Consider the following 17648-nt stretch of genomic DNA (forward strand, 5'->3'; position numbering starts at 1 on the left):
TCTCTGCTGATCTTGTCTTGTACATGTGTAAACAAGTATTTAATAAAAATACATAAAACTCATCCTACTGTCTTTAAAGAGTCACATTTATGACAGACTTTGAATCTGTACTACAGAAAATGTAAACAAATCAAACAGACTCTGCACGAGCGGTTCCCTCGTTAAAAGTAGGGGTGGGCATTTCAAGCCAAAATACTATTTGATAATCATCGGCATCTATTTGACGATTATTTGAATAATCATCGCTGTCGTCTCTACTTAACCTTTCAAACCTGCTGTCAGGGGTCTGGACCAAGCAGCAACCTCCAGTCTAAAAATACGAGTCCAATGCAGAAGTGTTAAAAACTGCAGTTCATCGAGGATCCGCTAGAGGCTGGCTCCGGAAGTAACAGAAACCACATACACACCAATTCAAAGAAGCCGATCTTTACAGCAGAAATAAACATGTTTACATCATTTCTCAATCTGAACTCTTTTCTGTGGATTGATTTGACATGACGTGTGTTCAGTTTGCCTCTTATGTCGCTCATGTTAGTGAAAGTTAATAACCGTTGTCAAGAGTTTTGACCAATCAGAATCAGGTTCAGGTTCAGGTTCAGGTTACTTTATTTGTACCCTGAGGTAAACTTGTTTTGCAGCCAGGGAGATGTTAGGTCGATACAAAATTACAAGATAGACTTCAGACAGAACAATCTACTTAATGTGCAAAACATACAAAAAATATCCTAAAAACTAATCTAACACTAAAAATGGTAAAATGAATAGACATGATAAAATGATAAAATGATAAAAGTGCTAAAGGTTCCATTTTAAAAAGCATATCAGAAAACAGTCAACCAATAAAAACAATGGAATCACATGAATAAATAAGACAACTGGGCTCAAGTCATAAGATTGGAGGCTGACTGTGTGAGAAAATAAAAGCTATTGCTTGTTCAGCTCAGTAACAGCAGCAGGAACAAAGCTTTTATTGTGACGCTGTGTCCTGCACCTTGGGACTAAAAACCGTCGTCCAGAGTGAAGAAGCTGGAAATCACTGTGCAGAGGGTGTGTGAGGCATTATTTAAAATAGAGGTGGCTATCCGCTGTAACTGATTAGTGTACAGAGAAACTGTGGATGCCTGTGGCTCACCAATCAACTTGCTTGACCATTTAACTATCTGGTTTAAAGAGTTCCTTTCCTTCAGAGTGATTTGGCCAAACCACGAGACTAGGGAGAAGGACACAACAGATTCAAGCATCTTACCAGCTGGAAGATCAGTAAGAAAGCCGGGTGATTAGTGTGTATAATTCATATGTTTGCATTGCTAAGCTGATACTCAGTGTGTGTTCATTGGTTGATTTGCAGCGGCCCATGCGTGGCAGTCATTGTGCTGGCTTCTCTGTGCAGCAGCGATGACAAAGATCTATTCTTTTAAGAAACACAGACTGTTGCAGAAGTGTTAAAAACTGCAGTTCATCAAGGATTTGCTTGAGGCTGAAGTCACATAGACACCAATTCAAAGAAGTTGATCATTACAGCAGAAATAAACATGTTAACAGCCTGGTTCAAAAGACGAGTGTAGTCTGGATAGCTCATTTCTTGATCGGCACACACTGTACGGGGGGTGAGTTTTTTCATAGCGTGGCAGTTTTGAAGATATTGAGATTACGAGTCTTCCAATGAGAGGCACAGCTGACTTGATTGACAGGCGGGAACACTGCAGCTGTTGGCTAGGAGGCTCAAAGCCCGCCTCTTTACGTCACACTGGCTCCACAGCGGCAATATGGCCGCCGCCGCCGATTGACCTCAAAACAGCGCTTCAGAAACAGATGGGTGACGTCATGGATACTATGTCCATTATTTATACAGACTGTGGTCTGGACCCTACAAAAACCCACTCAAAGACTCAAATCAATTACAAATAATCGCCGAGTAGATGTCAGTGATTAATTGTATTTTAGCTTGAACTGCCCATCCCTATTGGAAACAAGCAGTAACCTCCTGTCTTACAAAATGAAGCCCCAAAAACTGCAGTACCCCAAGTGTCCACTCGAGGCCGGCTGCAAAAGCTAAGAAAACTCCATTAACACCCATATTAAAATTCTGTTTACAGCCAGTCAACAACATCAATAAAGTTTGGGTTTGAAAAGCTCATTTCTCTAATTGTTTATGTGTTTTGGTTACATCAAGGCTGAGAGATGTGCCACGATTCCAATATGGCGACTATCATCATCGTCAGGCTTCAGAAAGTGTGTTCAGAAACTCCATCCTTGTTTTATAAAGACTGTAGTTGAAAAACAATCACAGCAGCATCAATATATCCTGGATGAATCCTCCTTAGTTGATGTTGGCTATAAAATAATATATGATTTGAGCTCTGGTCACCTAAACAATCGTTAAAGCTGAATAGGAATTTGGTTCCTCCTTCCTCCTTACCATCACTCATCGTTGAGGAGGCACACTTTGTTACGACAGGAACACAAAAACACACACACCCATCACACACAGTCATCAGTGCTGTGATAAAGAGGGCTGGACTTCTTCCTTCACACACTCTGCTCTCAAACCTTCAGCCTCATAATGGCACCTCAGGTCAGTCAGCGGCCTCTGAGGTTACAGCTGATCCCTTCCTCGCTCTGCACCATGATCCTGAACCTGCTCGTCCCTGCTCTCATCCTCGGTACGTGTCACATAAATATATATATATATATTCTTACACACACACACAGGTTTGAGGTTTCTCATGTTTTAAACTTTAAGGATTTCCTGTTTTCTGGGTCTGCTGCGTGTTTCCAGAAGTGTCCATTGTTCTCCCTCCGTGTGGGGCTGATGAAGGATACAGGGCACTGCAATCTCAAACAAACTGCTGCTGGGTGTCTTTGAAACGTCCTCGACTTGTTTATGTAAGGTTAATTTAAGTCACTGAATCTATCTGCAGGTGTGGTGGAGGCACAAACTGCAAACACGACAGAGGGTGAGCTGAGCAGAACCCAGGAGAACCAGACTTTCATCACATCCACCACCGCAAACTACAGTAAGACAATCAATCTTAATCACTCTTCATCTGTTAGTTACGTTAATAAATCCCTCTGTTTAGAAAGGAGACGTCTTGTTCTGTAATACTAACTATTAGGGAAACAGCGGGCTGCGGCTCATTTCCCCAAACAGCTCAAGGTCAAATTCCACCAGATCCGTGTCCGGTCCATCTCTGATCCATCACAGCACCTGATCTGATAGGTTTCTATTCTAGTCAATGTGTTAACTTCCACTGGATCCGCTCCGTTGCTTTCCGGATCAGTTACACAAGACTTCTATTTCTGCCGGATGCCGGAGCACGACCCATCAATCTCAACAGAGCAGATGGAGCGGGACAGGAAGTCAGGTTTCACCAAAAAAAAATGAAAACATCCGGTTAATTTTCAGAATAAAACACTCTGTGTTATCACCAGATCGTATTTCACTTAACTACAACAAACCAAAGTCATGATGAGCGGAGCCAGGCCTGGAGTCAACAGGTCAGAGGTTTTCAGAGGACCAGAAAGACAACATGGATGAGGAGAGGAGGAGGAGAATCCTTGATTCAGGGATTACAGCGGGAAAACCTCGGTCACATGACTCCAGCTGTCTGGCGGTCCTGATCCGTGCTGCGTATTGGAAACGCAACCGGTGGGTGTTGGCGGACGGGAAAGCATGGAGTCGGGCTGCAGTGGATTGGAGGTGGACCCGGACACGGATCTGGTGGAAGTCCTGTGTCAAAGTTTAGCCGAACCGTCTGACACCCGGAGCCATGCTCTGCCTTCCGGGAATCACATGTTCCTGATCCCCCGAGACTACGACGTAATAAAAGTGATAAACAGTACACATGCTCGGCTCATTTATCAGGACCGGTTCACTAACTTTACCCAGGACTGGTTCACTAACTTTCCCCAGGACTGGTTCACTAACTTTCCCCAGGACCGGTTCACTAACTTTCCCCAGGACTGGTTCACTAACTTTCCCCAGGACCGGTTCACTAACTTTCCCCAGGACCGGTTCACTAACTTTCCCCAGGACCGGTTCACTAACTTTACCCAGGACTGGTTCACTAACTTTCCCCAGGACCGGTTCACTAACTTTCCCCAGGACCGGTTCACTAACTTTCCCCAGGACCGGTTCACTAACTTTCCCCAGGACAGGTTCACTAACTTTCCACAGGACCAGTTCACTAACTTTCCACAGGACCAGTTCACTAACTTTCCCCAGGACCAGTTTACTAACTTTCCCCAGGACTGGTTCACTAACTTTCCACAGGACCAGTTCACTAACTTTCCCCAGGACCGGTTCACTAACTTTCCACAAACAGCTCAGAGTTTAGACAAACAGCTCCTTCCAACACCCGGAGCCGAGCTCCTCTGCGTGCACATACTACACTTCAGCCTCCTCTGCTCCGGGCGTCCCATGGTCCTGTTGCCCCGGAGACTACTGAGTGATAAACTAATAAATGATAGAAGTCCTGATTCTAAAGTATTTTGTGACTCAGCACTCAGAGACCGTTTGAAATGAATAATTTTCAGATTCTGGGTTTTGATGTCTTTAGATTCAGAGTCAGACGGCTCAAACATGCAGGCTGTGAACACACTTCATGAAAAATGCTCTGAACTGCAAAATAATGTTCCTTTTGAACAGTGCTTTTATATTTATGGATGTTTATTTTCACTCAGATTTTCACTGATGCTTAATGACACATTAAATTTGGTATTCTACATGAATTTGAAGTATTCCATTCATGTTTCCAGAGGCTTTAAGTATTGATTTTCTTGACCTGTACTTTTGGCTCGATTTGATCTTTCACTCTGATTGTTATTGATGCTGAATGCTAAATGATCAGTACAGGACCGGTGTTGCTGAGAGGCGATTATTGCTCCATATAATCAATAAATCCTCGTCCACAGGTACGGTGAAGCCCGGCAATCTCACATCCAGTTTGTTAACCGACTTGCAGCGCCAGGTTGAGAATGAGCTGCTGAACAATCAGACTTTTCCTGAGGTCTCAGAGGAAAATGGTGAGTGTTTGGGGGACCAGGGTCTTTATTGATGCTGTTTGAAGCTGAAACACAAACTGTGAGGTAAGGGATCTGTAATCTGCTCTCAGGTTTTCAAGATAAAGAAACATGCCCTGAAATAAAGAATCAAACCTTTGTAAACCCAGAGTACAGTAACAAACCTCTGGTTCATTCTTGTGTGTTTGTGTGTTCCTGTACATTAAGTTCTTTTCCACTGATTTTGCAGAGGACTTTCAGGACCAGGAGATACTGTTTCCAGGCAGACACTGCGACCATGAAAAGCTGGTGGAGTTCAGTCATTACTTCTGTGGGGACCTTTTTCACGTGGAGATGATGTCAATCAAGCCAGAGGACTGGTGCGTGCTGAATAAAATCATCTGGTAAGGATGACTGAGAATCTCTCTCTGATGTTTCTTTATCTGTTCATTCAGTCATGATTCAACAAAGATCATTTATCTCTTGAGATATGATTGAAATACTGAGCGAGGACAGCTGCAGGGAGACTGGACTGCGCATAATTTACCTCCCTATCAGCTCAGTCTTAAGGTCTAACTCACAAAAGACATTGTGCTAACGATATTAAAGCACAAAAACACCAACAAAGCTCTGCGCTCTGTGCAGTTTGCTCCAGTTTGGGTAAGATTGTGTCTGAGATGAGCTGTCAGTATCTCCACTCTGCTGCACAGAGCTGTGAGCTCTCATCCTGATGGCGCTAAATTATATACAAGCTGGATGGAGACGCTTCTTACTATTTATGCTGGCTGTTAGCGAAAAGGCTAAAGGCCTGCCTCTTTACCTCACATTAGCTCGGACAAAGTTAGGTTGCGTTCAGCATTTCCAATATGGCACTTGCCGACGATTGCCTTCAAAACAGCGCTCAGGAACAAATGAGTGACATCACAGAGACAACATCCAGTTTTTATACAGTCTATGGTCTGGATAAAGAAATGAGCGACTCAATCCCAAATCTATTTTTGAACCAGGCTGTTAAAATGTTTATTTTCTGCTGTAAAGATCAGCTTTTTAGAATGGGTGTGTATGTGGCTTTCAGGGCTTTTGCGGCCAGCCTCTAGTGGACACTTGAGGAACTGCAGTTTTTAGCCTCTCTGAATTAAGAAGAAGAAAGGTACTTTATTGATCCCCAGGGGGGAAATTCAATTTTTTCACTCATGCTATTTTGGACATGCTACACATACAGTTTTTTTTTTGGTAAATACATACAAATGCACACACATGCAGTGAACATGCTTAGGGAGAGATGTCAGAGTGAGGATACTGCCGTCAACCAGCGCACCGCAAGCCTTGCTCAAGGGCACCTCGGCAGTGCCCAGGCAGGTGAACCAGCACCTCTCCAGCCACCAGTGCACTTGCCAAACTTCGTCCATGCTGGGACTCGAACCGGCAATCCTTCGGTTCCCAAGCCAAGTCCCTATGGACTGAGCTACCGCCGCCCCCCGAATTGACTTCATATATCAATATGTGAAGTTGCTGCTTGGTTTTAACCATATTTCAGTGTACTACAAAACACCCTGCAGTGTCTACTAATACAGGAAGTAGTTCACAGATATGTTTTTAAATTATAAGTACTAAAGCGTAAGAGCAGACTAGCATTGGGACGAAATATCAAGACAGCAAGATACTTGGGCTGGGCGATATGGCCTAGGAATAAAATAATAATAATCGATTTTGTGTTTTTCTCCTGAAAAAAGAAAACTACAAATCACTAACAACAAGTTTTGATTTAATTTTATCACTAAAATTTGACAAAGGCAAACTGAATTTCCCCTTAAAGGTACAGTGTGCAGTACATAGTGACAGAACAGACTTGGTAGGAATGGGATCAATATTCATTGTACTGATATTCCTTTTTTGATTGTAAAAACCTGACAAATTGAGTATGATACTTATCGTGCATCACAGGAACTTATTTTCATTAAAGGCCACTGTTGTTTCACGGGAGGGGTGGACTGTTAAGACATTGCTAAAAAATCCTATGTCCACACACTGTACCCCAAACTGTAAACTTTTCTTTAAAAGTGCATTTTGTAGTTTCGCTAACATCGAATTCAAACACAATATAATTTTAAAGCCTCTGAAAACAAGTGGAGGGGGTTACGGAGAAAATCTAGATTTTCTTTTTTTTTTTAAATCGCCTGAAACCAAAAATTAATGGATTAAATGGATTTATCGTACAGCCCTACAAGATACCGTATGATGTTGCTCTAGAAATTCTCACAAACAATATATAGCGAACATCAGCATCACATCAGCTTATATGCATCCAATCGCTTCAAAATGTACTCAATGGAATTTGTAGAACTTTGAAAATACCCTGGCGAACGTTAGCTAACATTTGGCTAACATTGAATCACTCAACGGTCAGCCTGGTGTTCGGTTCTAATGATTCCACTATCCTCCATTCTGAATGCTCCCAGTTTACAATCATTTATAAGACATATTCATTTTGGGCGGTTAAGCAGACGCAGGCAGGTAACTGTTTTGTGAAGCACTTCCTGTTCCTTACTTCCAGTTAATGGTAAATTCCAGTAGCTTGACTAATTCAAAGCCGATAGAGCAACAAATCTCTCGAAAGTGACGTCTTTGAGGAAAAGGTGAATTATGTGTGGCGTCAGAGGATGTCACAACAGCTGGTACAAACAGAAGAGGCCAAGCCACACAACAACGAATATTTTAGTGTGTCATAGTTTTACTTCCGCATTCAAAAATAAGGTAAATAGTCACTTATAATAATAATGATAATAATAATAATACATTTTATTTATATAGCACCTTTTAAAAACATGTTTAGACAGAGCGAGCGAAAACAAAAACAATAAAGTACATAACAAAGCTAAGGAGAGCTAAAATGAGTGAAGTAAAAACAATAATAAAAACCATGCAGAAATTAAAAAGTCAGTGATGAGTTAAGAACTAAAAGCACATTTAAAAAAGTGTGTTTTATATAAGCCGTATATACTCCCTTTAATTCTTTTTTAGAGAAGGGGAAGCAAGAGTCAACCCTCTATTTAATATTTCAGTAAAAAAAAGTAGTTCATTTATTATTTATTTTATTTTATTTTATTCTATTTTACCTTTATCATTACTATCATTATTAATATTATATTTTTAACTATGTAAGCACATTGTTGTATTCCCCCCAATGGGGGACCAATAAAGAATATCTTATCTTATCTTAACGACAAGATTGTACTGCACATGCGCAAATACGTGAAGACCCGCTCAGGACCGCTTTTCGATAGGTAGCACAATGAAACACAACACCTGTTACAAAACTAGCCAGCAAGCACACAGAAAAGAGACAGAAGTTGTATTTTACTCACATTATTTGACGTAGAAGTCCATTTTCTGCTTCTGGCTTGACGGTGACGACGTCCACATCCAATGTTTGAAGACAGAAAGTCCTGAATGTCCCTCCCATGGTCCCTCCATCTCTGACAGACAGTCCTCTCCTGTCCCTCCATCTCTGACAGACAGTCAACATTAGCTAGCTAACAAATGAACAAACACACAGCTAACAGTTGATTCATTATTTAGGGACTAGGGAAGACTGAAGGATTATATCTTCATATAATCTGCTTCTGTTAACTCATGAAGTCACATTAGGATAAAAACGATGAATCCACAGGACGTTAACTTCACAAAACTTTCAGTTACCTGACAAACTGTCACGACCTCACGGGTGCAGTACCCTTTATGACCACCTATGTAATGAAGGGGGGCGCTGTTTGACCAATTTCAGGATTTTTTTTTTACAAGATCACAAAACATTGATACGGAAGAGGATTAGGGCCACTGAAAAAAAAGTCCAATTTTTTAAATTTTATTTATTACTCTGAGATTAAAGTCAGAATTCTGACATTAATCTCAGAATTGTGACTTTAATCTCAGAATAATAATATTCAGTGGATTCAGTGGACCTAATCCTACATTGATGTTTGTTTATTTTTACCGAATATTTCTTGAGTTTTGAGTTCGAAAATTCTCAACTAAGTCCAGCAAATTTATTTTTATGCTCACTTTATTCAAATACTAAAATTTGAAAACAAATGAGCTCAAAAAAAAGAAAAGTTTGCACCAATTTGCCTTTCAAAAAAAACTTTACTTTTCATCAAATATAAAATATATACAGCACTGTAGACGCAGGGTGTGTCTGTGTGTTTGTGTGTGTGTGTGTGTGTGTGTGTGTGTGTGTGTGTGTGTGGGTGTGTGTGTGTGTGTGTGTGTGTGTGTGTGTGTGTGTGTGTCTCACTTGGGCTGACTGATTGCCTAATGAATATCACCTGCAACTGCCTGTGAATCTGTTTGCCTGGTGCAGGGAGAGAGGAGGCAGGAGGCAGGGTGCTGATATTTCTGTTGACCACTAAAGCTTTTTACCACCACATAGTTCTGTTCTGCAAGTTCATCTACATGAAATATATTTTTTGAAGTATGTTTTATCGAGAAGGTCAAATAAACACCCTCTAATTGCAGTAACGGCTTCATGTTTCCTCCCTTGTAGTCCGCGTGTCAGACAGATCCCTGTATTCCCCTCTCTGTGACTAACTTAGTTTTTGATAGTCATGCAACAAGCACATACAGACCAAAGGTATAACATTTGTATCAAAAAATAAGGTAATAAATTCAAATAATAATAACTTTATAAGCTTCGTTTGCTGATCATTTTAGATGAAGTCTGTCGGTGCAATTAATTTTAAATAATAATATATAATAATGATACTAATAATTATGATTCACTAAGTATTTGACTGAAGATTGAAAATAGCTTAAACAAAAATTATGCAAATTCTGAAACACACAAAATGCAGAGCAACTGTTTCAGGGACATAGACTGTATAAAATATGGACGTAGTATCCGTGACGTCACCCATCTGTTCCTGAGAGCTGTTTTGAAGCAAATCGACGGCAGCAGCCATATTGGTAATGCGGAACTCAACCAGGCAGAGTGTGACGTAGTGTGAGTCTCTTAGCCAATGGCTGTGTGTTCCCGACCGGGAGTCACGTCAGTCATGTCCTTATTTGGGCAAAACTCATAATCTTAATATCTTCTGAACCGTCACGTTAGAAAAAAATTCACCCCCCGTACAGTGTGTGCCATTAGAGAGATTAGCTTCATAGGGCCAAGCCGTTTTTTGAACCAGGCTGTAAACATGTTTATTAATGCTGCAAAGATCGTCTTTTTCCCATTCATATCTATGTGGTTTCCGGTGTTTCTGCAGCCAGCCTCAAGCGGATTTTCGATGTATTGCAGTTTATATCACTTCCGCATTGGCTTCATCGTTTGAGACCGGAGTTTGCCGCTTGTTCAGGGACTGTAAACTTAAATTACCTTATCCATTTTAGATTTCTCTGACATCTGCCCAGTCTATCAATTATTAGTGTGGCCCCATAAAAGGTCAGATGCAGATCAATTCCCAAAGATTTCCAATACATAATGTTTCATAACAGAGAGTAGCAATAAATCCTAGCATTGATCAGCAAGAAAACATCAGTTGCTGGTAATTTCTGCTCCATGAATGTCTTTAACTATCATCAAAAAGTGGAATAATTATTCCCCCTGGCTGTTTCCTCTTTCTGCTGCAGGGCGTACAACAACATGTCCCACTGCCTGGAGAAGCTGGCTGATCTAGTCGGCTGTTATTACCCCAATCCTAACATTCACGACTTCTTCATTGAAATCCACTCCATCTACTTCCACAACTGCACCAACGACGAGCTTCTGCTGGTGGACGCTCCTCATTGGCTGGTGATCACCCTCACTCTCATCCCCGTCAGCCTCATCCCGGTGCTGGTTTACCTGGTGGTGTGGAAAAGCAAATTCCAAGAGTGACCCCTGAACCACCACACTAAAATAAATGTCAGTTTGCCATACCTATTGTATAAATGCTGCGTAGTTTCATGTTTTTTAAAGGTGTTTTTATGTATTCTGAATTAAAGGATTACTGCCACATTTATAGAAATGTGCTTTTTTACTTCCTACTGAAGATTTGTATGAGGAAACTGATGCTATTTGAAGTTTATGAGGTTAACTTAAATATATTCACAGCAATCATTTATTCATCTGTTGCTGATGAGTCTCAGTTTCACTGTAAATAGTAAGTTACACAGAGGCTTACATTTGTTAAAAACACAGTATCACTATGTTGATTTGTATAAAGAAAAGAGGAGAAGAGTGCAACTTGTAAAATTGTTGTTGATCATTTTTCAAAGCATTACAGGAAGTCAGTGAATCTCAACCATGATTGGCTGAAGGCAGATTCGGCGCTCAAGTGTAAATGTTTGATCTTTGACACACTGTAAGCTGCAGATATCTGTTCATAGAGATAAAGAAACTGTTGTAGTATTACTGATTTGTCATTACGGTGATTTTGTGTTCTGCTTGCTTTTGCTCTCCATACTTACACTGCATTAAACCCTGCTTATACCTGATTGGACAATACTACTCACTCAGACAACAAACAGAAGCTGCAGCACTTCTCAAACTCAAATCCAGACTCTGCCCTAAGACTCTACATTCCTATTGACCTTGGAACGGAGACCGGATACAGGGATGCAGCCAGCCTTCGCCTATCAGGATGTAATTTATTCATAACGCAGATTTCATGCTCAGAGGAAACTCAAAGTACGTCAGAGAATAAAGTTCAGAAAACACAGGGACAAAAGAGTGTGAGGAGTTTTAAAGGACAGATAAACTGCAAAGAAATGTTTAAGGAGAAGTGTGAATTTAACAGCGGGTAGTTTTAATTAGAAGAAAGGTATGAACAAGAGTCTTTGGACCATTTTTAGTTAGATGATGAATATGTGGAATTTGATGGTCATGCATATTTAAAGTGTGTTAAGAAAAGACAAGAAAAGAGCAGAAAACATAAACCTTATTGATTCACCTGAGGGGAAATAAACTTGTTCACAGAAGAAGAAAATTAGATTTAATAATTATAAGTACAAGTCCATTTACCATTTACCTTGGAGCAGTGTTTTATTCTTCACATTTTGTTGATGACTGCTAAAAAAAACAATCACTATAAACTGGATGAAGCCTAATCCCCCCTCAGTTGACCAAGGGCTACAAAAAGTTAAACATGTACAGTATGCATGATGGAACATATGACTGCCCAGCTACAGCTGACACTGCCTGTGTTGGAGAACAGTTACTTATTATTTTAATTAGCACTTTTATGTTTTATTATGGGCTGCACGGTGGTGCAGTGGGTAGCGCTGTTGCCTCACAGCTAGAAGGTTCCTGGTTCAAAACCCCGGTCGGGCAGGTGCCTTTCTGTGTGGAGTTTGCATGTTCTCCCCGTGCATGCATGGGTTCTCTCCGGGTACTCCGGTTTCCTCCCACAGTCCAAAAACATGCTTACCAGGTTGATTGATCACTCTAAATTGCTCATAGGTGTGCATGAATGGTTGTCTGTCTCTCTGTGTTAGCCCTGTGATAGGTTGGTGACCTGTCCAGGGTGTACCCTGCCTTCCGCCCGGAGCCAGCTGGGATAGGCTCCAGCCCCCCGTGACCCCTAACGGGATAAGCGGTCAAGATAATGGATGGATGGATGTTTTATTATTTGGATGTTCATCTCTATAAATTTTGCTAGATGACTTTTATTAAGGTCAATCTTTATGTGTGCATGTTAAGCCAGGTATATGTATGTCTATTTGTAAGTCTGTATGTATGTATTATTATGTGTCATGTGAATGGTAGGTGTACATGTGTATACCTGTATATCAGGGGTGTCAAACTCATTTCAGTTCAGGGGCCACATACAGCCCAAGTTGATCTAAAGTGGGCCGGACCAGTAAAATCACAACATAACAACATATAAATAATGACAATTCTAAATTTTCCCTTTGTTTTAGTGCAAAAAAGTACAAGCACATTCTGAAAATGTTCACATTTGATGAACTATCTTTCTACAAGAACTCTTGTATTTTCTGCCATGATGAGTCTCATAGTGGGCCGAATCTTTGACTCTTAAAGCCCTGAAACCTGCTGCCAACACACCAAACACACAGGTTACCCATTCACCTGACACCGAGTGTAATGTTTACTGCAAAAGAAAAGATAGATTATAATAATGAAGAAGGTAAAGTTGACTATTTAGTGGATCATCTTATAGTGCTCTAAAAAGTCTTAATGAATCTCAACCGGATTATGCAAACAGCAAGTAGCCTAATTTATTTCCTCACTTTAAGAAAAAAGTCCCAGGAAAAAAAGCGCCTTTCAGGTGTGCTCCGTCAACAATATAATTTAATGCGACCCCTAGAGGACAAATCTGAAATCGCAGTTACTTTTATTGAGAAATTGCAGTCTTAATGTCTTCTATGTAACCCTTTCATTTCACTCTTAACCTAACCAGAGCTCAGAGGTCTGTGTGTGCTCAGCTGAGATGTGGTATCCTTCCTCTGGCATTAGAAACAGGTCGCTTCCACTCTGTTCCAGAGGAGGAGAGGAAGTGTTCCTTGTGTGATCTGGAGGAAGTTGAAAATGAAATGCACTTTTTATTCTACTGTCCATCATATCATGATCTCAGGTCCCTCCTTTTCAACAGAATATCAGAAAACTGTCCTGATTTGTTTTGCATGTCCGATGAAGATAGACTTCAGTTCCTGTTTACACACAAAGTGTTCCAGTTTGCTCAGTTTGTGTTAAATGCTGTTCAGCAGCGTAGGAGCACACTTTATGTCTGATTTAGTTGTTGTCACTGCCAAATGTCTGAAGTATAACTCTGTGCTTTTGAATTACTTTAGGTCATTGTTGGACATGTGCAGTATTGTAACTGCTCTTCTTTCTTCTATTTTTCTTTTTCTTCTGATGTTGTTGCTCCTATTTTGTTTTGTTTTGTAGTGTCTTGTAAGTACATATGGGCTGGGCACCTTTTGCATGACACGATGAATAATAAATAAACTAAACTAAACATTTTACAAAGTTATTCCGCGGGCCGGATTGGAACCTCTGGCGGGCCGGTTTTGGCCCGCGGGCCGCATGTTTGACACCCCTGCTGTATATGAAGATGATTGTGAGTGGTGATATATGGCTGATGTGTGCATGTTCCACCCTGTGTGGGACTGCTAAGCTAATATCTTCCTGTGAGTCAGAAGGGGCCCAATCTCAAGGTGAAACTATTTTTGTGTTTTTATAAATTGCCTGTTGTTTTGAAACTGTGGCAATAAAGTAAAAAAAAAAAAAAACACTTTGGATGCATTACATGTATTAGTTTGTTTTAGTTTGATCTAAAATGTTGTTTCTGATCAGGTTTAGAAGGAAGCTAACCAAACAAATCCAAACATCTGCACAAAGATTCAAAGAACATCAGCGAAACTGACTCTCACTTCTGAGAAAAAGACCTCATCTTTGCATCCTGGTGTTTCTGTGTGTTTCAGTTAATGAATGTGCTAACCTCAGACGGTTGATGCTTTGTTTTAAAATCAGAGATTAGAGCACACACACACTCCGTCACTGAGACTCCACACAGAGTACAGAACTCACAGGCTGATAACGGCTCTGTGATAAAGGCTGTCGGTTCCTGATGGGTTGTAAAACGGAGCCTAAAGATAAGGAGATGAATCATTAGCACAGAGACTCACCGACACGTCTCTGACTGTCCTCTGTATGCACCACCACCACCACCACCTCCATGAGCTGTGAACACACAAACAGGTGATTTGTGTTAAACAGGTCAACTGACAGTGAAGTAACAATTTCCATCTTCACACCTTCACAAACCTGAAGCCACAAACTCCCTCAACACTAACAGGAAGTGACTTAAGATCACACCTGCTTTAATGTCCTGTTTTCATTTTTAAAGAGTTACTTTTCCCAAAATTGGTAACACACATGAGAGAGAGTGAGTGAAAGGAACTCATGGAAGACACAGTGTATTGGGATTAAATGCAACAAAAGGGAAGCCACAGGGTGCTGAGATTGAAACGATGCATTGTTTACAGACTGTTAAAACAATAATGGTCCACGTTTCCTTCCTCACACGTATCACTGACACACGTTTGTTGATTCTCTGTGCACAGAAAAGCATTGTGTCTCTTATCTTGCAGCCTCTGTTACTTAACGTCCTGCTGCTTTGCAGCATGCCCCCGAAAACCTCAAATCACACTTCATCAAGATGGGAGGATTTCAACTTCAGGAGGAGACAGTATTTCATGCATCTGTCTGCTCATGCTACTGACATTCAGGTTCTTCAGGGAGTACTGATGCTTTTTAAACACACTCACATTCCTCAAAGGGAAGCAAAATCTGCATGGAGTCAATTTTAGTCACCTGGAATGATTAAAACACAGATTTATTCTCATGGATGAGCAAAAAAATAGAAGAAAATACAAAAAAAAAGGAACAGGCAGTGTTGGTTTCTCTTCTGTAGGTCATGTTGTGATCATCTGAGGTTTTTCTACCCACACACTGGGAGTCACCGCTCTGAAATATCTTTGTATGTATGTTGTAACTTTAAGATTTTACTCCATTTGTAACTCCAACCTCATTTTCAACTCTACCTTACTCATCCAACATTCCCTTTATCTCGTATCGAGGTCTGATTTCCTGAGTGGGAGGTCTGGTGTCGACATCGTCAGGTGAAAATATGTGCTTTGCCTGTTCATGTAATTAATGTAAAGTTGTGACGACAACTGGGACAAAGAAACTCATTTTCATTTTAAAATCACAACAATAAATGAACTTTATGATATCTGGGCGATGAGAGGATGAAGATTTAACACAGAGGAGGAAACAGGAACAGAGAGAGACATGTTGGACTCACTTCACCCAAACCTTCACACATGAATAAATGATGCTTTGGTTTGAAGTGTGCACAACCTGTGCAGCGTTTCTCTGTGTTTGTTTGTTGTGTGGATGTTCATCATGACACAAGCTGACATGCTGGGTTGTGGCTCCCCCTGTTGGGATGATTGTGCTGGTTGCAGAACCATAATTTACCCCAAACTTTAAACATAACTTCTGCAACAAAAATAAATAAGGTAGTTGTTCTTTTTTTTTAGGATTAGGGCCACTGAAAAGAAAAAAAAATATGGTCCAATATATTTTTTTATTATGATTGTTCTGAGAAAAAACTCAGAATTCTGACTTTAATCTCAGAATTCTTACTTTTTTCTCAGAACAATACTAATAATAAAAAAATATATTGGACCTTAATTCTTTTTTTTTCAGTGGATTAAAGTCAGAAATCTGAGATTAAGGTCAAAATTCTGAGATTAAAGTCAAAATTCTGAGAATAAAGTCAGCATTCTGAGATTAAAGTCAGAATTCTGAGAATAAAGTCAGCATTTTGAGATTAAAGTCAGAATTCTGAGATTAAGGTCAAAATTCTGAGAATAAGGTCAGCATTATGAGATTAAAGTCAGAATTCTGAGATTAAAGTCAGAATTCTGAGATTAAGATCAGCATTATGAGATTGAGGTCAGAATTCTCAGATTAAAGTCAGAATTCTGAGAATAAAGTCAGAATTCTGAGATTAAGATCAGCATTATGAGATTGAGGTCAGAATTCTCAGATTAAAGTCAGAATTCTGAGAATAAAGTCAGAATTCTGAGATTAAAGTCAGAATTCTGAGATTAAAGTCAGAATTCTGAGAATAAGGTCAGCATTCTGAGATTAAAGTCAGAATTCTGAGAATAAGGTCAGCATTATGAGATTAAGGTCAAAATTCTGAGAATAAAGTCAGCATTCTGAGAATAAAGTCAGCATTCTGAGATTAAAGTCAGCATTCTGAGAATAAGGTCAGAATTCTGACTTTTACTCATAATAATAATAACAATAATAAAAAAATCTATTGGACATTAAGTCTTTTTTTTTTCAGTGGATTAAAGTCAGAATTCTGAGATTAAAATCTCAATTCAGACTCTTACTCAGAATAAAAATAGGAATTTTTTTTTTTTTTCTTGTGCAAGCTTAAATATTAAAATTTATAAAAGAATGTACCCAGGTACTTATTTTGCACTTTTACTTTGTGCTGTATCTTAATGTATTCACTGTTTATTTTTCTCCTGAACATGCATCAGTAGGAGCAATTTATTTGGCGTCTATCTGCCTGTTTTAGAAAATTGAGTGCTGCTCTAATCTGTTTTTTTTGGGGGGGGGGTTGTCTTTATGATGGGACAGATGAAGAGAGACAGGAAAGAGATGGATAGACATAAATCATGGGACAGCAGCCTCTGTCTCCAGCATCCTTATCTTGATCTTTATGAGGAGAGCAGCATCCACATACTTCACTCGTGCACCTTTAATCTTGAAGCAAAGCAGCACACTGCCGCCTGTTTAAAGCAGCTAAAAGAAAGTTTCTGCTGCAGTGATAAGCATCACAACAATGACTAACAGTGGGGCCTTCAGTGACCATTGTTAGCTGATAGATAAGGTGACATCAAACAGAGCAGGCCGTTATTAGCGTTAGATGTAAAGTAGTGGGGGGGAGGTGAGTGAGGGGGGCTTTAAGGGAGACGCAGGATCACACACCAGCAGTCACCTCATGAGACAACCATAAGGACACACTGTTTGAAACACTGGAGCAGACGGAGGGACACAGAGATAGAGGTAAGGCAGGGGGTGGAGGTTTCTTTGTGGGTTGTTTTTACATGTAGTTTAAAAG

The 17648-nt window shown here is 40.2% G+C and overlaps 2 protein-coding genes across 3 annotated transcripts in view; one reads left to right on the forward strand and one right to left on the reverse strand.

Moving 5' to 3' along the window:
* Nucleotides 1–8760, reverse strand: part of ccr10 (chemokine (C-C motif) receptor 10) — a 48381-nt gene extending 39621 nt beyond the window's left edge. The window contains exons 1-2 of one of the 2 annotated variants that reach the window (XM_034707536.1): nucleotides 8701–8760; nucleotides 8367–8509 (exon numbers count right to left, since the gene is read on the reverse strand). In XM_034707536.1, the coding sequence (XP_034563427.1) occupies nucleotides 8367–8507 (141 nt within the window). In that variant the 5' untranslated portion in view covers nucleotides 8508–8509; nucleotides 8701–8760. Of the gene's footprint in view, nucleotides 1–8366; nucleotides 8510–8700 lie in introns of those variants that run through there. The other variant, XM_034707537.1, reaches the window with a different exon arrangement.
* Nucleotides 2447–11472, forward strand: LOC117829832 (receptor activity-modifying protein 1-like). The gene is made up of 5 exons (XM_034707543.1): nucleotides 2447–2663; nucleotides 2922–3017; nucleotides 4915–5025; nucleotides 5252–5405; nucleotides 10627–11472. Exons 1-5 carry the CDS (start codon nucleotides 2564–2566, stop codon nucleotides 10871–10873), a joined length of 708 nt encoding a protein of 235 aa, XP_034563434.1. The 5' UTR covers nucleotides 2447–2563; the 3' UTR covers nucleotides 10874–11472.
* The last annotated feature ends 6176 nt before the right edge of the window (nucleotides 11473–17648 follow it).

This window comes from Notolabrus celidotus, chromosome 18, assembly GCF_009762535.1.
Source record: "Notolabrus celidotus isolate fNotCel1 chromosome 18, fNotCel1.pri, whole genome shotgun sequence".
Taxonomy (NCBI): domain Eukaryota; kingdom Metazoa; phylum Chordata; class Actinopteri; order Labriformes; family Labridae; genus Notolabrus; species Notolabrus celidotus.